Raw genomic sequence first — 27545 nt, forward strand, 5'->3', positions numbered from 1 at the left:
TTGATGCAACAATCGATCTCAGTTTCTACTTAAGCTGTGTTTGCTCATCTTTATCAAGTTTTTCTTTATTGCCATTTAGAACTAGAGCTGCCCTCTCTTTATGGGTACTCTAGTGCGGTGCTCGATGACACGGAGCAGCAGCGTACCGGACAGGGCGCCACAAGCCGTACTGGTTGTAGGGTGCTGCCAGCTCCATTTATAACCGCACATTCCTTCTGGGCACACAATAGTGGTCACCTCACCCCCAGCAGCTGTGGAACCCTGTATGGTAGCAGAGGATGTGTAGTCTGTTTCTCTCCGCACCTGCACATTACTAGAGATTAGGCCCTCCCTTTGTTTAACGGACGTGAGCTAATTTTAGGAAAAAGCACAGATGCCACTATTTCAGATCTACAACTTCATCCTCTCAGACACCACTACAAGTAAACAACATCTGTCCCACAGCGACACAATATACCTACTGGAACTTGGCTCTACAGCAGTGTAAAAAAAACACCCGGTTGCACATAGACCCCCACTGTGAGCGCAGAATTCATTTATAAAAGGTGTAACTATGTGTGCGGTAAGTGTGCCTTCAGTTTCAAGTAATCTGTCACAACTAGCAAAAATAATCACGGCCAATTTCACTGAATACAAAATGATTTAGCATTCATGGACAATAAAAGGGAAGAGTCGGAGGGCATTAATATTGTGTTATTAGGTTTAACAAAAGACAACATAAAACATAACAGCACTGGGATAGAACAGTACTTGTACCTCCAAAAATACAGCATTCCATTCCATTTAATTTCGTTTTAGGGTCAATTAACTGTTCCAAATAATTTCTTCCAATATCCTCGCCTGTGGGCGATTTACAGCTCTGCATCATAAATGCTGCTATAGATCTAAATGACTATATTCTGTCTACTGGCAGTCACCACTTAAGGGAGGTTTAGGAGCTGGCTGCATTTTGTTTTAGAATGGACTTCAATGAATACTTTGTACGCACTAAGCTTCTAAAGCTCCATCTAGTGGTGGCTGAAGGTAGCTCAATTTATCCTTAGTCTCTGTAGGTGATTTGGAAGTGTGGACCAAAGAATGGCATTATGGCACAGAACATTAGATCTATTTAGAAAAAAAAAGTTGTAATTCACTTTAAAAGTAGTTAAGAACCCATTTACATCTGTGTGGGGGGATTTGTTTTTCTGTTTTTGGAACAGAGAAACTGAAGTAATACGGAGATAAACACATCTTTTTTCCGCCCCAATGATTTCAATGGTTTTTAAAACAACTGAATACAAAAGGCAAGCGTTCAGTTTGCTTCAATTCCGGTTTTTAAACTGAACCAACCAATCATGCAGCAGACTGCACTAATAGAGCCAGAAAACGGCCTTCGCACAGATGTGAATTTAGCCTTGCGGTGCCTAAAACAATGGAGTAACGCCAATCCCTTTTCTCACTCTATACTTTTCGCACTATATTGATACATGGATCAAACAAACCAAAACAAATAAACATTCTGACTTCTAGTCTCCACCTTACCTGTATCAGATTCTCTTTCTTCTTCTCTAGGAGGACTGATTGTAAAGGGTAGTTTTCGTTTCATAGATGACTTCTCTTTCATATCTTTTCCGCCTTCAGTCCTATCCAATTTTGGCGTCCGAGCGTACGATGTGATTTTTTCTTTATTCTAGAGGGGGGAGGGGGTAAGGTATAAATATTAGAAAAAACACATATAGTAGGATAGCAAGTTGAAAATGTCTGAGGACAAGGACAGCCATGAACTGAAGCACAGCTTGCCCACACTTAGCATTGGTGCACACTACTCATAATCAGGAGTTTAACCCGAAGGACTAGGGCGCAACTTACATTAGACAGCACACGGGGCACCAGTCTGTGTGCTGCCCGATATGCACAGCTACAACACATTGACATGCATTGGCATGTGCCATTTTTAGTCTATAAAATAGATATTAAAAAAAAACCTGATGAAATGTCCTATTCCTGAGGACCATTCATCCATGTGTGTATAGCATCACAGGCTTAGAGCAGGGTTGTGTGCCATCCATGGAATTACAAAGACCCAAAATATGCCAGTGTACTGGAGATCTTGTTGTAATGTTGCACACCTATCAAACAAATTATATAAACCAGGTGGATCAAGGGAAAAGTAGCCCTCATCTGACAATACTGTGACAGAAACAACGAGCAAGTGGATAGTTTTAGCTTTATTTACCCATGTTGTAACAGATATTAAAAGTGGTCCCCATTCACTTCTATGCACCTCTGAGCACATTGTAACATGCTGGCTGATACTGCCTGCAGCTCTTCAACCGTGATGCTGCGGAAAATGTGAGGTTTTCCTCGAGTTCATCCAGGGTGTCCGCATTTTGGTTAAAATTTCCCCATAGATTAAAAATAATTAAACAGTATGTGGATAAGTCCGGGGAATGTGGTGACCATAAACCCTTGCTCACAGTTCGATCGGCCGTAAGCAGTTCATGAACCTGTGCCAGTGAGTTGCAGGTGGTGTGGCATGTTGCCCCATCTTGTTGGATAAAGTCCATTCTTTCTTCTGGTGTGTGTTGATTGTAAAACTGTTCAAACATGTCCAGATTACCATCAGTACTCACAGCTGACTCAAAGAAAATTGAGCCAACTATTCGTGTTCATAGCACTACGAATTGAACACTAATTTTCTAAGTTAGGTGGGGATTGCCAGCATAAACGATGGACGATGCGCTGCTCGCTCAGTGTAAATAGCAGCCATTTGGTACTGAACGGCCGCTATGTTATGTCAATGGAGAGGGGTGGGGGGAGAGCGAGGAATGAAATCTCCTACTACCGACCCGTTGTGAGCCAGCGATACTAGCTCCCGTGCAGGTGCACGAGAGCTAGTATGTGCGAGAACGAGTTTCGAGCATTGCTTGCCCGACAATCGTCCCGTCTAAATGGGCCTTTAAAAGAGGTTTTCCAGGGAAATAAGTCATCAATAGTTGATCGGCGGGGGTCCCTCACTTGGGACCATAACCAATCAGCTGAGCAAGCGCATGTCGTCAGTGCCGCAAATACAGAGGTTGGAGCGCACGTTTCTGTGCTGACCTCAGTGTACTTTAATAAGAGTTGCTAGTACCATAGTAATGTAATCGTAAATTGAGAAGGGAGAGAAATCCACAGATAAACAGATTTAAAGTGGTTTTCCAGGGAAATACTCTTGATGACTCATCATCCAGTGTAGTGGGCCGGACATTGTCATCAGCAGACAGGAAAGGAAGTGCGAGCAGTGGCTTTACTCCCACTGAAATCAAATGGGTGAGCCGTGCTGCTCCTCTCGTGGTCGGGGACTGGATGTGAGGTCCTCAGTAAGAGAGGAGCAGGAAGGGCAGCAGCACAGCTGCTTTTAAATAGGAGTGAAGCTGGCGCCTGCACTTCCTGTGCTCACCGCTGAAGACAACATCCAGCCTTGGGCACCGACAGCTGCCAGATGATCACCGGATGGACAGGGGTCTTGAGTGGCGGATCCCCATCCATCAACTACTGATGACCAATTCTGGGAAAAAGAGGGCAGACAACACCTATAAATGAACACTTTGCTCAAAAAAATTAAGACAAATCAGTTTGATCAGAAACATACAGACTAGTAGCATGCTGGAGGTCATTTTAAGGGCTCTGGCAGTGCTACTTCTGCCAGACAGGAGCAATTACTGGTCATGATGCTGAACTACCTACAGCCCCTTCTAGCTCTCCCCCTGCAACAGCCCGTATTCTGGTGTCTAGTCCATAATCTTGAGACTGTTGTCAGACACGGCAAACCTTCTTGCAATGATAAGTATGGATGTACCATCCTGGAGGAGCAAGATTAGTGCAACCTGATTGGGCCTCATGCTATCAGTAATAGGACAAAACTAGAGAAGAATCAGTTTAGCAGGATAAGAAGAGAGAAATTCTGAACGGCCACCACCTGCAAAAAGTTTTCTTTTTTTGGGGAGTGTTTTGCTGTTGCTTCTTCAATGCAGTTTTTGCCACTTTCATGTTGATTCCTAAGTCAGTTATGTTTCTTAAGGGCTCATGCCCACGGCCGTATGCGTAAAACGTTGCAGATCTACCGCAGCGTATTACACATTACATGCCATAAGCTCTGCTGGCAAAGACCACGCACGGGCAGTGTATGGCACTGCACATGCCTGCAAATCACACGTCACGAACATGCGCAGTGTGATTTTTTTTTTATTCCCCCCTTTTTTTGTGTGTGTTCTCTTGAATCCCAAAAACTTTGAATATAAAAAGTGATTGAAAAGACGCATGTCTCAAAATGTTACTATTAAAACCTGCAGCTCAGAACATAAAACACAAGCCTTCACACGGTCCAACTGACAAAAAAAATTAAATAGAATAAAAAAAAAAAAAGCAAGTGTTACAGGTCTCAGAATAGGACAATAGGACTGTACTGTGAGCACTGAAAAACCTCCAAGGAAAAAAAAAATACATAAAAAAAAAGCACAATTGCATTTTTTTTCTTAATATCTTACATGAAAATTTCTAAAAAATGTTTTGTATATTATATTGCATCACTAAAAAAAAAAAAAATTACAACTAGTCTTGCAAAAAAAAAACAAAAAAACAAAAACACAACAACCCTCATACGGCTAGGTTGGTGGAAAAATTAAAATGTTATGTTGAAGGAGATGAAAAAATAAAAAAAAATCTCTGGTCGTGAAGTAGTTACTAGAACCATCCTTCATAGATAAAGTGTGTATATTCGCTTTTCTGAAAGCTAGAATCTGCTCAGCATGTCATCCAAGTAACCTTGATATAAAACATGAAGTGGCACGTGGATAATAAATGTTCTGTACCGTGAACCAACACTAGAAGAATCTTCCTGCCAACAAAAGCTTTTTCCTCATGGTTTAGTTGCACAGCTCACCTCAAGATGCATTTTACCATTCAGCACAAACTATGAGAAAGGCACTCAAAACACTAAATCTAATAGCAGCAGCACTAAATGATGTAGAATACATCCGCCTGCAGGTCCCGTATTCATCCCCACTTAGTAGGTGGGAGCAGCACCAAATAGGAGGGCTACAGATATTTGGAGTTCAGGGACAATGTACGCAATGAACAAGAGTTTGTACTTTTAGTTTACATGAATGAAGACAGCAACCAGGTACCCGTATACTGAAAGTAACAAGCAAACCTACAACAATAAAAAGGCTTAAAGTAGAGAACTACAGGAAAAAAACCTCCAAGAAATTCACCAGCTGTTTTCCGTGCATTCCAGCGAGCACAGAAAGACATCCGGAACATCCAGAGCCAGCTGCTGCAGACATGGAAAAATAGGATAGATTTCACAAAAACAACCTATTTAAGGGAATAACAAATGAAAACATCTGGTGCCTTTGCCACAGTTTGTCTCGTCTTAATGAAGCTGCTCCTCTTACCTTTCGTCCCGATGGTTTCTCAACCATGATGTTGCAGTCGCTGTCTGAATTCTCACTTGGAATTACTTTCGTAGACAATGTTTTGGGCATCTTATTACGTAATCAGTTTTTCAACACCAAATCGGGTGGATCATTATGTGCCTGGGAAAACAGAAAGAGCCACGTTTTATACACAAGCAAATAGTCTTCACACATGTGACAAGTGTTTAAATGGGTTGCCCACTTGTAAACTATTGGTGGCCTATTCTTAAGTTAGGCCACGAATAGTAGATTGCTGGGGGTCCACCCACCTGTTCTCTGAATCAGTGCAGTCAATACACTAGTCGATTCCTGCAGGAAGCAGACAGCTTTGTTCTCACTGCAGTGGCCAGGCTTGGTATTTCAGTACATTAACTTCAATGGGAACTGTTCCTGTAATTTCAAGCCTGTCCAGTGCAGTGAGAACGGAGCAGCTTGCTTCCTGTAGAAATGAGCTCAGGGTATTGATTGCACCGGTCCAGTAGGAGCCCCAAGTGGCAGAATTTTGCCAATCTACTATGAATAGCGTATCCTGCAGATAGGCCATTAATAGTTTACAACGGGACAACCCTTTTAATGGTAATATTTATTTTTCATAGAGCGCATCGCGGCATGATTATAGCCATACAACTGCATTACTTGCCAGTGCAAGAATCCACAAGTTTAACTGATCCTGCCTAGATAAACAGATTTGGGTTTAAAAATTGTTCCAATCACAATCTTTAAATTGTCCATTGTGAACAAGCGGAAAGAGGAAAAAAAAAAAAAATCAGACCAGCTGGGAGAGAAAATTCTGAACACTTCATATTGGTGTACAAGTCTGCTCACTGGCAAGAGACAAGGGCTTATTGTCATTGCAGCTTTCATCCACCAACTGAGCTGTGTGTGCCTGACCTTGCCTAACAAACGGACACCAGTCTGATTAGTCACAGGAATTTACTGGATGAAGAAATGGTCCCTAAAAGCAGTTACAGCACAGAGATAACAAGATACTCAGATGTGGGGGTATGAAGCTCACAGAACTGAAAAATGAATCCGTTCATATGAAACACAATACGAATATGTACAGTGACACAAAACACGGCTTTAAATAATGCAAGTCAACCCCTTCAAATGGGAAAAAAAATAAAAATGAATAAATCACCTAACCCAGGCTCTCCCCTTTCCGCCAACTGCACAGAACCCGGAAGAAACGGTGGGCAGTCACGTGCCGTACATTGTGCACGTGGCCACCTTGCCACTCATAGGCCATAGAAGAACAACAACTGAAGGGCTCATTTACACAGGCGTAGGCGATCTTCGGTCAGCCGTGTCGAGGCCACAGTGTGACCAGAGATAGCGTGAACGGGCAAACAAGTCTCTCGTTTGAGCGCCTGTGCAGACGGCCTCGGTGCGGCGAATATACACTGAGCCCAGCATACCGTCTATGCAGCTGCCAACGTATTCCAGCCAGAAGATAGTTCAGGAACCCTTTTCTGGCCGGCGTAAAAACGCCCAATGGGAAATATGCGCTGTCTTGGTTGGCCGCTATTACGCAGGGGGAATACGCCCATCTGGACTGATGTGTTGTAAGATGGGCAGCTTATATCGGCGGGCGTGAAAGCACGGCCAAGATACGCTTGTGTGGAAGACCTGAAGCCTCTGAATTGTGTACTTACCGCGTGCTGACAATCCCCATACACGATCCTTGCGCGCGTAATACGCGCCAAGATGGCGCGCAAAATGCAAGAGGCACAACTGAAAGTAAATGTGATGATTGGTACTGCATAATTACACATGCAAAACAGCGCGCGGATTACCTGGCAGCACATGCTCATGTGAGAGCCCTTACTAAACAATGTCATGTGGTTTTACAGCAAATCACAATGTTGCTGTTTTTGTTTGTTTGTTTACAGATGAGACACTGGAACTGGTGAAATTCATTCATCAAGTCCTGTTTACATCCCTCTCCATAAACCCCCACGCAGACTACCAGCTGCTACCTCCCACTTTGACCCAGTTTCAGGGGAAGCAGCACACATGGGACATTTGATTCCCAATTTCCTGATTGGTGGGGGTGCCAGTGTTCAGATCTCCATCAGACATTTAGGACTGTAATCTAGTCATCTCTATGATCTCACTGATATTGTATCAGACGTACAAGAAGCAGCAGTGGTGACATAAATGGCATGGGAGACCATCCTCATCACCACCGAGATACAGAAGAGTTGGTCCTGCTCATAGCAGCATTTTTCTCATGATGTATCAACTGTAGAGTAAGGCTTTGGCTAACGGCCTCATTGATCTAAATTAGCTTTTTGTGACGACAGACAGCTGGAATCAACTTCAGCTTAATTAGGATTACAGTTTTGGTAAATAGAGGGGACATATTAAAAAGAATGAAGAAAAAGGAATGAACTATATTACTACCAATTAGTGAAAATATAAAGAAAGGTAATAAAAAAACAAAAAACAAACAAAAAAAACACAACAAAACTCTGCTCCTCTTAAACATGGAACAAAACAAAATATACGTGTAGATTAAAGCGGAATGAACACATTCCATATAAATAGATGCAATGTCCTTTGCTTGATAGAGATATGTGCATAGGTTATATTGGGATTATTACATGTCCTGCTAGAGTAGACGCCTCCAGTTCTTGACACACTGGAATCATCAGGGTCTTTTTGTAGTTCCTACTAAAATAAATACATTTTCCTTATCAACAGATGTGCGTTTCAAAGGGGTTGTTCAGTTGTAAAGTATTGGTGGTCTATTCTCAGGATAATCCATCAATAGTACATTGTACACAACTGACACCCTGGTCCCCCGCTGCTCAGATGTTCACCAAGTTGGGGCGCTCATGAACTGAGCTAATGTGTACAGGAAACAAACTGCTCTGTCTCCACTGCAGTGGCCTGGCTTGGTATTACAAGCAAAGTTCTCATTCACTTTATTGCCTGCAATACTGGCCATTGCAGTGGGAAAAGATCCGTCTACTTCCTGCAGAGCAGAACTCCGCTCCATCCCTGAGGATAACAGCCTGGTAAACAGCTGACTGGTGGGGTTCCCATGTGGTGGATATCCGCTAATCTACTATTCATGGCCTACGCTGGGGCTAGACCATCAATAGTTTACAACTGGACGACCCCTTTAAATATAAACTATATACATATCCTGACCACCCCAGGTCTACAGACACAGGGAAAGCATTAGGCATCTAGTATGATGATTATGTGTTAATTGACTATAAACTACATACATATCTGGTTCATTACTTGTCAATAAGTGACAGCAAAGTTGTGAGGTGTCTGCGCAAGCTGACCACATACCAATATAAACCATACATATATTCTGTTCATTCCATCTCTAGTAAGCAAAGAAAATGGCACACAATTTTATAGGGAATGTGCTTATTACATTATAACCTACATAAGAATGAATATGTAGCCATTATACTGTAAAGTACAAGTACCCTGCTTCCCTGAAAATAAGACATAGCATGATTTTCCAGAATTTTTGAGGATGCAAAATGATTTTTCAGGCTTTGAGGATGCTTGAAATATAAGCCCTACTCCAAAATTAAGCCCTGCTCATAGTTAATTAAAAAAATCAATTTAAATAGTGTCCAGGCAGCTATACATGTAAAAAAGTTAAACCTTTTTGAACAAAAAATTAATATAAGACACTGTCTTATTTTCAGTGAAACGCGGTATAGTCTGTTCCCTGCACAGCTGCTAAGCATAGGAGGATTATAAGGCGTCCACTACTGGAATATGTACATTCCACTATAAATAGTTCACATAGCCTGTTCATTCCAGGTGTATCAGGCTCCGGAGAGTAATTGGGTATCTACTTATGTGGAATAGGTCTTCATTCCACTCTGAACTACTGTATATATCCTTTTTTATTCATATCTATGAAGCACAGGGAAATTGTTAGGCGTCTATTAATGTGCAATATGAGTACATTCATTCCACAAAGAAGATACATTTTTCGGCATCTACTCATATGGAATATAAATTCATTACACCTGAAACTGTACATATAGCCTGTTCATTCCTCATATCTTGTTTATCCCATGTATATTAGGCACATGAAAATGATTGTTCACCTAGTTATGTGAAACAAGTGCTCATTTCGATATAAACTGTACATCTATCCCATTCATTCCACGTCGGACTTGCACACGAAAATTATTAGGCCTCTGCTTACGAGAGGCTAATTATTTTCATTCCACATATCTGTTCATTCCACATTTATCTTACACCGGAAAAATAAAACTAGGTTTCTACGCATGTGGAATATATGTTCACTCCACTGTAAACTGTATATCTATCCTGTTCATTCCACAGCCATTAAGCACAGGGAAATGATTTGGTATCTGCTTAGTTGGAATATCTGTTTATATCAGTATAAAAAATAAAAAAATAAAAAAGGACACATGTATGGCCACCTGCAGACAGCCAGGTCGGATCCAGTTGCGAGAATTCTCGCAGCAGGACCCGACCCGAGCGCCTACAGAGAGCAGCGCGGAACTCACCCACTCCCGCAGCTCCGGCTCTTTCATGTGCCGGCGCACGCGCAGAGCGGAGCCAGCGGCCGGGGAGTGACATTTCTGTGCGGTGCTCTGCGAGCCCTGCACAGAAATAGAGCATGCCGCGGTTTGTTTTCTGCGTGTGATTTCGCGCAAACAAACCGCGGCTGTCTGCATAGGATTGCGTATTGTAATGCAATCCTATGCAGGCGTGTACGGGCGGAAATTCTGCGGGGAATCTCGCCGCGGAATTTCCGCCCGTCTGCAGGCGGCCATAGCGTGTTCATTCCACATCAATGCTGCACAGGACGTTTATTAGGCCTCTACCTATGTACATTATCTGTTCATTCTGCTATTAACTACACATTTATCCGCTGTATTCCAGGGCTATGTTGCACAGAAAAATCATTAGGAATCTACTTTAAAGTCTGATCATTCCACAGCAAACTGTACATACATCCTGCTCATTGGACATGTACCAGGGATCTGTCTATGTGGAATATCTGTTCATTCGCCTATAAACTACACTTGTACACTTTTAAATTCCATGTGTAATAGGCTCAGGAAAATTACTCGGCATCTAAGGCCAGGCTCACACGGGCGGATTCCAATTGTGGTATCGGCGTCCGCGGAAAAATACGGGCATCGAAAAGCATGTAAAATTAGCTTTTCGCTAATTACGAATGGCGCTAATTACAATACAAATTGCGCATTCAGCGAACGAAAAAAAAAATCACATTATGCTCTATTTTGCCACAGATTCCGTGCCGACGGCCTCCGTTGAAGTTAACAGAGGCCGTCCAACTCGCAGGCCATACAAAATGAACATTGTGTATGGGCTGCGGGTCTCCTGCATGCATAATCCGATCTATCCGTGTAAGACCGGCCTTATTCAGATTCTCCCATCATCCCACTATAAGCCACACATCTAGCCTGTCCATTTTCAATCACTCTTGCATGGGAAAATCATTAGGCACCTACTTTTGTGGAATATCTGTTTGTTCCACTACAAACTCCCATAGATTTCCTTCATGCCTTATCTGTCTTTTGCAGGAAAATTATTTAGCACTTGTTTATGTAGAATATATATATTTTATATTCCATTGTAAACAATATATTCTGTTCATTCTATGTCTATTACGCACAGGACAATGGTTAGGCATCTACTTCTGTTCATTCCACTATAAACTACACATCTTTCCTGTTCATTCCAGGTCTATCTTGCACAGGAAATTTGTTACCCTTTATATTTTCACTAGCAGGTAATATGGTTCATTCCTTCTCGTATGTCCGCCAAAGAGAGTGCAGTCTGTTACGTTTAACGTTTTAAGTCGAGGAAGCAAGAGGATCCTAACAGAAGTTTTTTTTTCTGAACTAGTATTTTTCTTTCTTTCAAAGATTACATTTTTTTTCCAATTATTTTCTGCCGCCATCTTCTGAGCGCAATAACTTATTTTTCCGTCGACATCATTGCGCAAAGGCTCATTTTTTGCAGGATGTCCTGTAGTTTGCTTTGGTACCATTTTGGAATACATGCAACTTTTTGATTGCTTTTTATTGTATTTTTTCTTGGAGACAGGGTGACCAAAAAAGCACATTTCTGGCGCTGTATTTTTTTTTTATGATGATGCTCATCGTGCAGGGTAAATAATGCATTAATTTGATAGATCAGACTTTTACGGATGTAGCGATACTAAATATATATTTTTGTTTTATTATTTAGATTCTTTTATTACAAATATGGCAAAAGTTTTATTTTTTTAAATAATTAGTAAAAGTTCATTGTTCTTATTTTTACTTTTTTTTTTGTCCCACAGGAGACAACAACTTGCGATGCTTTGATCGCTCCTACAGTATGATGGAATGCCATAGCATTCTATCATACTGTAATTTGACAGGCAGTCTATCAAGCCACTCCACGGGGATGGCTTTCAGAAGGCCCCCAAGCTGCCATGACACCCCCACGGCTCTCTGAGATCTCATTGCGCGGGGGGTGGGGTGTCGGGGGATTTAAATGTTGCCCATGGGTGGCAGCTGTAATAGACAGCTGACACCCGTTATGTATGGAAGAAGATGGCAGCGCGATCTCCCTCTATACATGTCCTGCAACGGCAGAATGTAAAAACACAATAAGGTGGTCACTAAGGGGTTAATACACTGGAACAAAATAGGTTTATAAATGAAGGATATATAACTGCAGCTTAGGTGTGTTAAAAAAAAAAAATTAAAGTTTTTTTCTCCCCTCACACTCCTGGAAACAAATTGAATTTTACGTGACCAAACATTGTGGAAGTGAATGTAGGCTGTCTGACCCGCAGGCTATCTGCAATTGACATTTTTTTTCTATGGCTGCGGAATACCACTGATCATCTACGTGGGTGGCGATCGCAGATTCTGCAATTGAAATCCCGTCGTTTGAGGCCGGCCTAGGGCTTGTTCAAACAGCAGTTGGAGTGGCAGAAATCCAAGGCCGAGCCTCAGAATTTTGCCCCGGATTTGCATGTGGATCTATATGTGGATTTAGCTCCTGCCAATTGAGCAATTAAAATACAGAAACCGTGCCAAGAATTAAAATATCACTTTTGTTTGTTCCATGACACAAAATTCAAACCTGTGCTACTAATGAGAAATCACTGCCACTATGATGGTCAACATCCACCTGAAAGAGCTAAAGATAACTGACTGCAGAAATAATGAAAGTGTAAAGGCCCAGTTACACGGGATGAATGTCGGGCAAACAATGCCCGACGCTCGTCCCTGTGTGTACTCGCTCCCGTGCTACTGCACAGGAGAGAGTATCGCTGGTTCGCTCAGCAGGGGTCTGGGATGGCTGGAGGGATTTCACTGCTCGCTTTCCCTTGCCCCTCTCCATTTACCTAACACAGCGGCTGTTCAGTATTGAACGGCTGCTGTTTATACTGAATGATCATCATTCAGGATTTTATGCAGCTTAAACAATGAGTGATGATTGTTCAGTGTAAACAGCAGCCAGGAGTGAAATCTCCTCCAGCCGCCCCAGCCCCCCCTGCTGAGCGAGCCAGGGATACTCGCTCCTGTGCAGCAGCACGGCAGCAAGTACACACAGGGACAAGTATCGGGCATCGTTTGCCCGACATCCGTCCCATGTAAATGGGGCTCAACTTTTATTAATGCTATTAAAATTTCAATTATGTACATTATCCACAATGATATATCAACAATTCACAGGATTGTTGATCATTGTGAATACACTGACATCACGTGTTTCTATAAAAGGTAGAGTCCAAAAGTTTCATTCACGACAAAATAAAGAATGATAGAGCACCTTAGCCTTACCCCAATATACCCTTTCATAGTCCTGTTCAGGGCTGTCACCCTGATAAGGGCGACCCTGTGCTAGAACCTGTTCCTGGTCACAGCTCACCAACAGGAGTAGAACAGAAGAGCTACCATACTCATTGGGGCAAAAACTGGTAACAACATCTAATAGACCACAATTCCACAGAGGTGATTAAAAACAGTTCCACAGTGAATGATCCAATAAAAATATATAAATCACTCCCACATAATGTACTCAATATCTGTACCGTTTGTATGCATCACAAAAAAAAAACCAAAAAAAACACAAAGAAAAATATTGATATTGGACAATAATACCAATCAGCTACTGATTCAAATGTGCATAATGGCTATATTAGACTAGATATGCAAATCCAAAACTAATCCTACTACATAATATATTAATTCTCTGAACGACCAAGAAGAAGGGATATTATAGAATAGTACTACCAATTAAATACCGATTCAAATGTGTATAATGAGGATACCACCCCACACAACCAATACAATAAATGTGCAACTCCAACATCTATTCAACCGCACATTATACCATTTCCAATTGTACGTCTCCAACGCATCTTCCTCTTGCAGCCATACATCATATAGGACCTTAATGGCTTCATATTACTTATCCTCCTCCTAGAAGTGAGAAAGATCTTGTATCCGCTCTGGTTCGCGGATGCATATTCAAACACTTCCTTTCTATTTTATTGAGAAGACAACACAATTAGTAACTTCCTGCGGGTGACAGATTGTCGAACAACCCCTGTAACCATGAATAGGGCATTCCACTGAAAAGGATTTGAGAAAACTCCCTTCTACTTGATCTATTATGGCCATATATTGTGGGGTTATGGATAAAACACACATTTTATAAAAGATGCATGATAATAGAAAAAAGGCGTTTTGGGCACGTTATTTTTTATTTTAGGATTTTCCTTTCGCAGGAATGAGAAAGGCACTTATTTGTTAAAGTGAGGAAGAAGGTGCTTAGTGAAAAGGACAATTGATGTACTTCAGTTCTTTGTCACATGAGAATGGTTACATTGGCACCACGACAGCCGAGTCAAGGAAATTGCATATAAAAAGCATTTTGCCCTCAAATTGCTGCCTTAAATATACAAATTGTAGCTTCAAAGGACAAGTGTGTGCTGGAAGACAACCCCCTTCCAAAAGAAAGCCAGCTCAGTGATTGGGCGATCTCCAAGGGTCCAAACTCTCTAAACCCCTAGTGAAGAACTGCTCAAGGAGAAGCCAAGTCGGGCTATAGGATTAATTGAATGTTACACACAGGCTATTTGACTAATTAACCAGCCATGTAACGCATGGATGGTCTGTATTCGCCATGTACAGGCCTAAAGGAAAGTCCAGAACAAGGAATTCCCCATTATGTCCATATGTGCTAGCGTGTGGAAACTGGCTGCTGCGGTGAGCAAGCCAAGAACCTCAACATGTCCTGAAGCAGTCCCACCTCAACATGTCCTGAAGCAGTCTGCACCCGGGACGCTCACTAATCAGTGTTCTTCCTGCTGAAATCTGCCCAGCGATTAGACATCTCTGTTCTCACTGCAGTGGCCGGACTTGGTATTACAGGAAAAGTACCCATTGAAGGGAAGCTTTCTCTACAGAGCAGGAAGTGTTAGCCCGTTACTGGGCTTAGGCCGCATTCAACAGCGGAACTGTTTAGAGCCTCCGACATAAATCTAGCAAAGAATCCTGGAGGAAAGGCCGAAGGGTATAAGGAAAGCCGGACCGACCTCAGTGTCAGTGGGGTCTGTTCAGCACCAGTTTAATTTAGTCATAAAATGGGTCCATTTGAGCACAGATTCCATTCCTGCTCCTGTAAGAGTGGTGTTAGTGGTCACTATGAAGACTGCAGTTTTTTAACACTCCAGATCACGACAATGAAAAACAAAATTACCAAAACTTAAGTTTCTACAATAGGTTATTTTCTGATAACGTATTCCCTTTCACAGGAATTACTTTCTTCTGCATATAATTAGAAGGAATTTTATTTTTTTCTGATGTGTACGCTAAGAGACTAGTTAAAAAAAAAAAAAAAAAAAAATCAGTTAGACCACACATACGGCAATAAAAAAAAAAAAAACAACATTTCAAACTACATTTATATATGCAGGTGTCCATGTTCTGGGATGGAACAGTCCAACTGATCTGTCAAAGCAAAAGAAACTAAACATATTTTCCGGTTGGCATCCGTTTATGAGATTATAAGCAGATCTACTGATCCAGTTATTCTGCATACATTATGTGTTTCTCTCTAGCATGCAGATGGCGGTAATACATAAGCATCACGCTGCAGACGATGCGCACAGTAATCTGGTATGTGTTATCACACATGAGCAGGGCACCGAGGACGGCCACAACTAGACACTAGATTCTCATCTGTTACAATGGCGAGTGCCATGGGACAAATACGAGGTCTTCCTTCAGACTCCGGGCTCACAGGGGTGCTGCGCCCCGTGTATTACACACACATTTAATGTACATAAAATCCTCAGTACACAGCAAATATACATGTATTTACTGCATATGTCATCACCATAGCCTATATAGGTGTGCATTACGCCTGTATGAGCGAGCTCTAGATCTGGTGCGTTTGTCAATTACAGAATAAGGCCTCATGTCCACGGGCGTGTCAGATGCCAACCCTGCCTGCAGCCGAGGACCGTGCATAGACATACGGGTCCATTTTATTTTCTGCTGATGTGTGTGGAAGCGCCAGCCGGCACACATGTGCAATAGGGTTTCCTGCGGAAATCGATTAACTTTAATGGAAGTAGTCCGTGCGGGAACAGCACTGAAATGGAGCATGCTGCGATTTGATTTCCACATCCAAAAGATCCGCAAATCAAATCTGCATGCTTCCCTATGAATGTCTTAAACCGCGGATCGTCTGCGCGTTGATTTCGCAATTCAAATCTGCCGCTGTACATTGGGGCTAAGTGGAAGAACAGCCTTCTATCTACGTAATCAGCCATTTAAGGATATGGAGCGCTGCATTACAGGGAGTCTGTCCTCATTTCTGGCAGCCCTCTACGAGAGGTAGGGACAGGTACGCCGATTACAGCGACAGCTCTGTACCTGTGCAGTAGTTTGAGAAAAAAAACCTTGCAATTTATTAATAGCAGAACTACAGGAAGTAGTCCTCCATATTCATGAGCCACTGGTTGATAGTTGTCTGCCCATTACTGTGCATAGGGAAATCGCTGCCAATCAGTGGTGGGGCTAGCCTGCAGCTCATGAAAATAGAGGACTACAGGAAATAGTCCTCCAAATGTGGGAGAGGATTGTGATCAGCGTGGCGGCCGCTACTCTATACGGAACCTCAAACAGAGGTGATCAGATCCCTCTAATGCAGCAAGTGAAGCTGATGCAACCCGCGCCATATCAGCTGCTGAAGAAAAGCCACAGGCTGTACTACTATGTTGTCTTTACACCGCACAGCTGTTTCCATAGCAACAGAATCCAACTGATCTGCAAACCGCTACATGCTCGTCAGTCACAGAGTATCTTCTCCACACAACAGCGACGCCACCAGAGACATATAGGAGACATATGGATGGTGCAGCCGGCCCAGAAGGGCTATGCTGATGCGTAGGATTAGGTAGAGGGAACAGCCTGCTAGTCTTGTCCTCCATGTGGAGATTATGCCGACACTTGCGTCACTGCAGCTACAATTACACTTTTATTCTGCCTGACGGCAAACTGACTGGTGTGTGCTGGGATGGCTGTAGAGTGCCAGCGTATTTATAGAACGCAATGAATAAATATTACATCACTTAGCAAGCAGCGCACCCACAGCCCCGCGCCGCCGCGCTCACAGGCACGCTGGCTTTGTACTCGGCAGCTCCTTTCACACTAGCGTCTTCCTACGTTAAGTCTTTCCATCTCCCAGTTTCATTTTTGGAGCATAGAAACAGAAGTAGAACTGAAATGAGCAGATCCCCCCCCCCCCCCCCCCACATACTGATTTCAATGGGGTTAAAAAAAAAAAAAAATTTGATTCCATCTCTATGCTCCAAAAACGGTACGGAGACTGAGGTGTAACCGAGGGTCCTAACTGACATGTGAATGCAGCTCAATGCTAAGTTCACAAGCAGGACATCAGAGTGAAAACCGCAGCCCCATGTCACATTGGCATGAAAAACGCGCGTTGAGTTTTTAATTCAACACCACCTCAGATCTGTGAAATAGCGATCCCCGGGCACGCGCTTCACATGCGTCAGAAAATCTCCCATTGATTTCACAGTGCCGTGCGATGTCTTAAGATCCCATTGAAAACAATGGATGAGGCGTTCGTGAGAACATGCTGCAATTTTAACCTTGAGGGGAAAATAAATAAAATCGCTCATGTGAATAAGTGCATTCAACAGAATGGAGTTCATGTTCGTGCATCTCACAGCACATAAAACTCGAACGATATTCTCACCTAAGGGCTTATTTACACGAGCGTATATATCAGTTGGCGGTTTCACAGCCAGCCAATATACGCTTCTATCTGAGCAGTCCCCCCCTTCCCTCCCCCTCACCGGCTATCTGCCTCTCTTTCCCTCAGAGCAGTTTGCAATGGGAATGGGCGGTATGGGGGCGGAGCTAAGCTCTCGCCACCTCCCCACCCCTTGTCAAGAGCCAGCAATGGGAGTGGATGAGAGAGACAAAATGTTATCAATATCAAAAGAAGAAGTAGAAAAAAAAAAAAGTATATGGCTGTTAGAAGATGGCGATCAACTGTGAGCCGATTTCTGGAAGACACAGACAGCTCAGGTCTTACTGCAGCGGCCAGGCTGGGGGGAGAGGTAGCTCCGCCCACAGCTCACAGGTCCTACAACTTACTAGCGCCAAACTCCCTCTCACTGAGTGTCAGAGAGCCTGCCGACGCAGACAGACAGGAGCTTTCAGCACCCTGAACTGCAGAAAAGTAATACAGTGAAGTGCTTCTGCCACTGCCCTCCCATCATGCACTGCTTACAGGATGTTGGGAGGAAGTAGTAAATGCAGACAAGATGTCAGAGGAAGTGGAGATATTTCTCAGGCGAAGGGTCATGTGAAAGATAGAAACTTAAGTAGCTAGACCGGGTACAGTGACCCTATTACAAACTGACTTCTTGTGATGATGTACATTAAGTTTTAAAATGTTAGGCTGTCTTCAGAATACCACTTTAAATCCAACAGAATTCCTGTACATAGGTAAACATGAGATATGGGCAGTCCCTAATACTTAACCAAATACACAGAAAGAAGTACTTATATGCAGAAGTTACAGAACAAAACCCAGGAGCCTGGTAACCCATGTGGGTACTGTTGTATCTTGTCTCCACCAGAAGAATGGGTGGAGACAAGCTGCACGCCAACAATTTGATTGGCTGAAGTGGAGAATGGGTCAAGGCGGTCTCCGCTGGTTCCCTGCCAGTGTCCCATGCGTGCTCCAAGCTCCGCTGTCATACTTTCCCCGGCAACCTTCTTCCCTTGCAGCTTTGGCGCCGAATCCCCCCTGAAGGTGGCACCGCTCTGGTCTCCTAGCTCTGCTCTCATAATCTCCCTCCCCCCCAGTGACCTTCTCCCCTGCCGGTGTTGGCGCTCCCCGTGCGGACACCCCTCAAGCCAGCACCACTTTGGCCTCCTTGCTCCGCTCTCATACTTTCCCTGGCAACCTTCTCCCCTGCCAGTGTCAGCGCTGTCATTTTATCCACTCCGCTGCAATCCTCTGCGGTCACTGCCCCCGACGCTCTGCCTTCTTCTGTCCCTGCTTCGCCGCAGTTGGTCACCCGCTGTGAGTCTCCTTGCCGGTCTTGCATAATGGTTGCAATATGTGATGGCAACGAGGAGAATCACAGTGCTGGAGCCAGGAAGGAGACAAGGGACAGCGGTGGAGGGGTAAGTGACACTGGAGCCAGGAAGGAGACAAGGGACAGCAGTGGAGGTGTGAGTGACACTAGGCAAGAGGAGAGATAATGGGCACCCATTTTCCGGTCCAGCCAATCAAATTGTTGGCATTTGTTGTTGGTGTGCAGCTTGTCTCCACCCCCTCATCTGGTGGAGACAAGAAACAACAGAACCACTTGTACCTAGCCCTTTAGTGGCAAACCAATGTTGGAGGGGGCAAGCAGAGCCCTCTCTGCTGGCATGCATGCCGACGGCTACTCACCACAATAGTGATTGCCAGCTAGTGTGCTGCAGCTCTCCAGCTGGCAATCACTCCGCAGCGCTGCTACAGGTGCCCACACTGATGTCAGTGTGCGCACCCGGCATGTTCCTGCCCTGAACGCTTCTCCTTATTTCTACAGGGAGGAGGAGAGCTCAGGGGAGGAGTTCAGGCACACACATTGCAGTCAGTGTCTGTGTCCCATTCTTAGGTGGACACTTACTACTGGTGTGTGTGTGTGGCCACCCGCGCCAGTTAGTGAGGCCACCCGCGCCAGTTAGTGAGGCCACCCGCTGTCAGCACTCTCCAGGTTCCGGTTCCAAGTGGCCTGGTCAGGTGTGGTGCCGCTGGTCAGGTGAGGCCACTACAGGCCACTGGGAACCAGAAGCTGGGTAGCACTGGCAATGGGAAGCCTATGGAGGAGGTGAGGGGGAGTGCCACATAGTATGAAATCGGCTACAGATACGCAGCCGATCTTCAGTCAAAAACAAACAAACAAAAACATGGAGTTCCTCCCTGCCTATTTTGAAACGGCCCTGTCCTTTTTAGAACGATGGAGGTAAAAATCATATGTTGTGATAAGCCCCGCCCACTGAAGTGTTGGCACTTTGCAATAAATAGGTGGGTTTTGGGCACTCGGTCTTTAAAAGGTTCGCAATCACTGGACTAGATGTTTTCTGCAGACACTTTTAGTTGATTTCTACTTGCTTCTTTTTTGGGTTATTTTGCTGTACAAAAAGCTGTACATGAATAACTCAGACAAATTCTGTGGAAAGCTGTGGTCAAGTACATTCTACCAAATAGCGCTGTACTAAACAATGGGAGATTTATGCAACCATCTACAAGAAACACTCTGTTGCCCATAACAACCAATTGCAGCTTTCATTTCATATTCTGCTCTTGAAAAACGAAAGCTGTTCGTTCTGTGATTGGTTACTATGGGCAACAGAGAGTGCTCCTCTTTTAGACAATTTCATAAATCTGTCACCATTAGAAATACGTGGGATTTATAAACTGATTTTTTTAGTTTAGTGTTACATTACAAGTTCATTATATTATACAGACGGTAGTAAATTACATAACAGAGCAGACGCCAACATATGGCGGCTGGCCAGCTCCCTGGCACAATCGTATTTACTGTGATCCTGTCCGCAGTGTAAGAACAAGGGTTCACAGTCGCTGTTAAACTAGGATCGCATTTATGTCTGTGTATTGGCGATATCATTACCCAAATACGAGGCCGAATCTCTGCCTGTCTGCGTTGTATCAACCTCTTAATGATATGCCCATTTTTGTTTAGTTTTTTTTGTGTTTCTTCTTTCCATTTAAAAAATAAAAAAAAGAAAAGCAAAAAAAAAGAATCCTAAGTCTTATTTCTCAATTGACATAGCTGTCTGAGGACTTGTTTTTCCATGAAAAGTTGTATTTTTCAGTGGTGCCATTTAAAGGGGTTGTCCGGTTACCTGCCAACCCTGCTTCAATAAGGCTGTACAGGGTGAAATATAAAGTGACATACTTACCTCTCTGCTGCTGCCAGGACCCAGCGCTGCAGCCCTGCTGTGGTCCCAGTGATTGTTGGGACAGATGATGTCACAAGAAATCAGGTGACCGTTACAGCCAATGAGAAGCGGCAACATCACTTTCCTGAATACCCGGAATCATGGCACTCAGGATGTGGTGACGCTGCAGTGGTCACCTGTTTGTCACAACAGTCACCGAGACAACAGCAGGGCTGCAGCACTGGATCCCCAGCATCCACGGAAGGGTAAAAATATTCCAGCTTGTTATGTTAATGCAGCCAGCTCTATTGGAGCGTTGCTATCCGATAAACAGACATCCCCATTTAAGCGTACCATATAAAATGTACTGAAAAACTTAAAGGGGTTTTCTGAGCAGTATTCTTTTGTTAAAAGTCCATTCACCCAGGCAGTAAACTAACTAGTATATAACATGCCTACTAAGATGTGCCTACTACCTGCATGCATGTCTTAATAGGCAGAAATACATGGCAGCCCTGGAGGCCTTCAGAAAGCCTCTGGCTGCCACCTCACCATCTTATAGCGGGGGTGGGGTGGGGGGGCTGTTTGGGACTGACCATGGGCCAATTAAATGCCACTGTCAAAATTGACAACAGTATTTAAAAAGGTTACCTTCCAGGATCAGCGTGAACTCTGACGGCAGCTTTTGAGCCTGTGCCATATTATCCCCGTTCACCTAGTGCATATACGTCCTGGGGCATGAAGGGGTTAAAGAGGGTCCGTCACCTCTTCTGACATGTCTGTTTTAGTAGATAATTGTATTTCCCAAAATATAGCAATTCTGAAGCACCTTTTCTTAGATCTCCTAATGAAGTGACTGGGCCTGCAGTACCAGCAAAGTATGAAGCAGTATGAAAACAGCAAAAGTGCAACAACCCTTTATTACAAACAAACAACAAGAAAAACGACAACCCACAATTGCACTATTTTACAGCATTTCCAAAACAACGCAGCATAAAATACAGAATTCCGTGTTCACTTTATACTGCGGGTCTGTATGATTACAGCGAGGGCAAATTATATTTTACTACTTTATCAAATAATCCTTTCAAAAAGTAATTTTCCTGAACCACTTTAGGATGAAAGATTTATCATTTATTTATTTTGTTTTTTTAATCCTTGGCTTCCAAGAAGCACAACTTAATATTTCCATTGATCTAGTCTTATGAGTGCTTGATTTTTGCAGGACAAGAAGGATGTGCTTAAATGGTACTATTTAATTTACTGTATTAATCAGCAAAACACAAAAAAGAATTTCCCCATTTTTGGTGTACAGAAATAAAAAATTTCTGGCATTTTATTTTTTTTTTTTATAAACTTAAAATATCGTGCTATTTTAACAGTTTGGACATTCCTGACATTTGTCCCCACATGTACTCGCTGCCATGCTGTTGCATAGGAGCGACTATCGTTGGCTCACAGCGGGGTAGCAGGAGATTTCTTTCCTCGCTTTCCCCTATCCCTCTCCATTCACTTAACACAGGGGCCGTTTAGTACTGAACAGCTGCTGTCTAGGCCTCATTCACACGAGCTTCAAATCGCATGTATATGAAGCCCATGCTTTCCCATGGGTTACTTCACATGTGAGATGCTTTGTAGCATGCAACAACCTGACACAAAAACCTTGCGGGTTCGGCGATATGCCTGCGACTCGTGAGGTTTTGTAGCTCATTTTCCCCTTTGGGGACTCCCTCTCTATTGCATTGAAAGAAAACTAGATATCCGTGTGGTGCGATGCAACTTTGAAAGTAGGAAATTCTACTGTCAAAGCTATAACCTAAGCCCTAGCTGCAGGGAAAAAAAAAAAACAAACAAAAAAAACCCCACACAGTATACATCACCTACAAACTCTCTCCAACGCTGTAGCAGCTTCTCCTCGGGTCCCGGCACTGTTCCTCTTCAACATCTTCTGGCTGGAGATTGAAAATTCCCCGCCTCCTGGAAGCGCTGGCTGTGATCGGCTGACGCTTAGCCAATCACAGCCAGCGCTTGAAGAACCAATCACAGCCATTCATCGAGTGCTGGCTGTGATTGGCTAAGTGGCAGCCAATGACAGCCAGCGCTTCCAGGAGGCGGGGAGGTTTCAATCCCCCGGTCAGAAGAGAAGACGACAGCCAGGAGCCGGGGAGAAGCTGCAGCGGAGCCACGGACAGGATTTTAAGCTGCCTAAAATCTTGAACGATGATTGTTCAGTATAAACAGCAGAACCACCACTGTGTTAAGTGAATGGAGAGGGGCAAGGGAGAGCGAGGAGAGACATCTCCTCCAGCTGCCCCGCTGCGATTCAACGATACTCGCTACTGTGCAACAGCACAGGAGCGAGTACATGCGGGGACGAGTCTTGGGTATCGTTTGCCCGACAGTCGTCCTGTGTAAATGGGGCTTTAGTCCCCACAGGGAACTTGGAAATGCGATCATTTGACTGCTTGTACTACATACTGCAATACTCCAGGCACTTATGCGCAGCAGACTCCCAGCTACAATGCGAGCCCATCAGCTCCCCTGATCATGCTTTTCAATAGGACCCCCTGTGTGAAAATAATAAACAGAAGTATAATTACCCCTCCACGGACTCCGGCATTCAGCGCTGTAGCCCACTGTGGTCCTGGTGAACGCCTGGCATCATGGCGCTCAGGATAGGAGCACTGATGCCAGGAGAACAGGCGGTGATGCTGCAGAGGTCACCTGATTTCCTGTGACATCACCAGGACCACAGCGGGACTGCAGTGCTGGATCCTAGCAGACACGGAAGGATAGGAATACTTCGGCTTATGTTTTCACAAAGCGGCTGTCCATTAACCAGACAACCTCTAACACTTAAGGGCCAGGTTGTTTCGGTCCAAAAAGGACCAGAAACATTTTAGGGATTTTACCCATGTGGTGGTTTTATGGCCCCATTTTATTCTCTTTAGGTACCAAAGGTATTCTGCTGCCTTTTTTTCCCGGTGACATAAGGCTAATTTTTAAATATCTTTTTTTCACCGAATTATTTTTCAGCTTTATTAGGGGTAAAAAGCTTTAAAAAAAATACTTCGAGTTATTGTTAAGATTACTATACTTAGGCCACCTGCACATGAGCGTTCCGGATTCCACTAGCGGATTTTCACGTGCGTATGGTACCTAAATGTGCTTGCGGATAGGTGCGGATGCGTGAAAAATCACGCGCGGATATACGCGGATGTGTTGCGGGAAAAAACGCGCAGAAAAATCCGGAAGACACCCTTATTGTAAACCCAACCCCTAGAGAACTGCCCATTCCCTGGAAAACAGCTTAAAAACCAACACCCAGACTCCGTTTTGTCCCTCTTGCTTGTGCGAGCACCGTTAAATTATTCTGGCAACATGCTTTCACCCGGTGAGCAGATGTCTTTGTGGGCATGGTTGATCCATGTAACTTTTTTCGGGCGTACTATAAAAATACTATATAAGTGTGGTAACGTAGTAATCGTACTGACCCATAGAATAAAAATATCGGGTCGTTTTTGTTGCACTTTGCGCGCTGCAGAAACAGGATGCACCGAAAGATGGTGGAAAGTCTTTTTTTTCTCTCCGATTACAATTTTTAAAGGTTTTTCAGTAAATTATATGGTACAATAAATAGTGCCATTGCAAAATACAACTCGTCCCGCAAAAAAATAACAAGCCCTTATACAGCGACGTCGATGGATAAATAAAGGAACTACGATTTTTTAGGGAGTAGGGGGAAAAAAAGGAAAAAAGCAAAAAAGCTCCGTCACTAAGGGGTTAAAAGTGGGGATGGAAAAAAGCACAATAAAAACAAAAGTAAAACTGCTTGGCCACTAAGGGGTTAAAATGAAAAAAAAAGTACATTTGACGCAATAGCGAATAATACTCACGCAAGTTCTTCTGTTCTGCTTCTACTGCGTTCGTCCACGCATCCCCATAAACCTGCGCGGACAGTAGACGCCAGGATTGTTCCTTTCTGTTCTTGTCGAGGTATTCTGGGGAGTTACTGTCCCATAGGCTGGGGAAGTCCTGCATGATTGCCACAAGTTTCCCCATGTCGATCATTATGGCTTGTGGCAGGCTGGTGTCTGCTGGCTGCTCTCTGGTAGATGAGGGGACTGAAAGGACAGATCTGCAGTTGAAATGTGCCTGTGAAGCTCTGTGCTGTGTGTTGGGACGCCTCCTACCATGCCTACTTCCTGTAGTCATAGCAACCAGTGACTCCATCCGCAGCTGCACTGCGGATGTACTGCGTGAAAAAACGCACCCATTCACTTGTATTGGAGGCTTCACGCGCATGATCCGACCAAAATTAGAACAGGTCGCAGATTTTTTCACGCGCGTGAAAAAACGCGATACACATCCGTCCGTCTGGGGACAACTGCGGATCCTCATAGGAGTATATTGGCTGTGGTCTGGGGCGGATTATGTGCCTAAAATCACGCGCTTGAAATTCTGCTCGTGTGCAGGCACCCTTAGGCCGCCTGCAGACGAGCGGGTCGGATCCGGCAGCGAGAAATCTCGCCGCGCGATCCGACCCCAGAGCCTGCAGGGGCGAGCGCGTACTCACCCGCGCCTGGCGGCCCCGGCTCTTTGATGTGCCGGCTGCCGCGCAGCCGGCGCATGCGCAGACCGGAGCCGGCGGCCAGGTGAGTGCGTGCTCCGCACAAAATTAGAACATGCCGCGGTTTGTTTGCCGCGCGAGATTTCGCGCGGCCAAACCGCGGCTGTCTGCATAGGAGTGCGTATTGTAATGCACTCCTATGCAGACTTTCAGCGGCGGAAATCCCGCGGGAAATCCCGCGGCGGGATTTCCGCTCGTCTGCAGGCGGCCTTAGGCTAAAATAAAGTCCAGGAATAAGTTAATGCATAGTCTCGGTTTAGAGGGCACATATGGCGACAGTTTAGGTTGGCATCAGCGGTGGGTCGTTTTATATATTTTTTTTATTTATTTTAAAACATTGTTGTTGCCCATGCTGTCATGGAAGACCTTGGGGGTCATTTACATTATCTTTTTTTAATGTCACACTTTTCCACTGTAACTGGGGCACCCATAGAAGCTCAAGTTAGTCCTGTCTTACACTGACAGGTTGGATTACGCATCCGGGAGCCCGTGGCGGAATCCCACCCTGTCCCCACATACCTGTTCTTTTCTGAATTGCATATGACTGTGGCAGCTCGCAGTCAGTCATGCGTAGTACAGATTTTCCCCCAAAAACTGTTTTTCCCCAAGTCGTCAATAGGCAATGATACATGTACCCATGACCTATGTGCAATGCCAACTACAGATGGGCCGCGGGTCGGAAGGTTTCCATTGACTTCAATAGAAGCAGTCCATGCGGAATCTGCATGAAGATAGCACATGCTCCGATTATATTTCCGCAAGCGGACATGTGAATGTTCTATTTTTTGAATGTATGCTGAATTCCGCGGATCATCGGTGCAGGTGCCGACCTGTGATTTAAACTCGGTCATGTGAGACTGACCTTGCAGGTAAAAACATTGCTCTGTAGTGACCGTAATTACTTACAGAGCTGATCTGGGTCTGCTAAGACCCTGCAGCCCTGCCGTCCTAATGGACTCCCAGTGATCATGTGATCGCCGGGTCGAATAGCAAATGCAGCACTTTAGCTTTCTTTATTTACTAGCAGAAGTGGTTAAAAGCGGTGATAAGAGGGGGAAAAAAAAGTGATGTGATATCTCTGTGTGCTGTGCTATCAGGGTGGTTTATTAATACTTTGAATTACTTTACAATTGGTTTTGCTGTGTTATAATAGGATTATTTTCTGCGCTATGATATCACAATCAAGGCAATATTTGTTCCATCTGTAATACACTGATGTACCTGTATTGCAGTGCATTTCACTTTCACTTTACAGTCATAACAGACCTGGAAACAACGGTCCGGCCACAGGTTGCCATGGCAACCAAATAAAACCATTGAACAACTTTTTCCCCCTTCATTTCACCCCCCCCAAAAAAAACCAGATAATTATATATATATTATATATATATATATATATATATATATATATATATATATATTACACACACACACCCTGTTCCCTGAAAATAAGACCTATCCTGAAAATAAGCCCTAGCACGATTTTAAATAGTGTCCAGGCAGCTATATATGGAAAAGAAATATTTGGGAGCAAAAATTAATATAAGACCCTGTCTTATTTTCAGGGAAACACAATATATATATATATATATATATATATATATATATATATATATATATATATATAATATAAATAAAATTATATTTTACATTATATGGGGTCATTAAAAAATAAAATTGTTCTCGCAAAAAACAAGCCCTCATACAGCCAGGTCAATTAAAGAGTTGTGGGGATAAAAATGTGGGGATAAAAAAAAAAAAAAGGATTGATGAAAAAGCGTGTAAAAGCGAAGTAAGCAACCTCCTGCGAGCGTGAACAAGTTGGATAATAAGGGAGAGCGCTACCAGTGAGTCATTTGCACGGAACCAGGTCCTAGAGGTGGGATTCGTGTCCAAGAAATTTATAGCATATCCTGTGGTGTGCAAGGTGGGCATTTTCTCTAAACTTTGTATCCCTTCATGTGGAATCATGAGGCTTGTGAG

The 27545-nt window shown here is 43.8% G+C and overlaps 1 protein-coding gene across 2 annotated transcripts in view; it reads right to left on the reverse strand.

The window, feature by feature from the left end:
• ANKRD12 (ankyrin repeat domain 12) overlaps positions 1 to 27545 on the reverse strand; it is a 90881-nt gene that overhangs the window by 52070 nt on the left and 11266 nt on the right. For both annotated transcript variants that reach the window (XM_066579554.1, XM_066579555.1), the window contains exons 2-3: positions 5418 to 5558; positions 1522 to 1669 (exon numbers count right to left, since the gene is read on the reverse strand). In XM_066579554.1, the coding sequence (XP_066435651.1) occupies positions 1522 to 1669; positions 5418 to 5507 (238 nt within the window). In that variant the 5' untranslated portion in view covers positions 5508 to 5558. The remainder of the gene's footprint in view (positions 1 to 1521; positions 1670 to 5417; positions 5559 to 27545) is intronic.

The sequence above is a fragment of the Eleutherodactylus coqui genome, chromosome 9, assembly GCF_035609145.1.
Source record: "Eleutherodactylus coqui strain aEleCoq1 chromosome 9, aEleCoq1.hap1, whole genome shotgun sequence".
NCBI classification, from domain to species: Eukaryota; Metazoa; Chordata; class Amphibia; order Anura; family Eleutherodactylidae; genus Eleutherodactylus; species Eleutherodactylus coqui.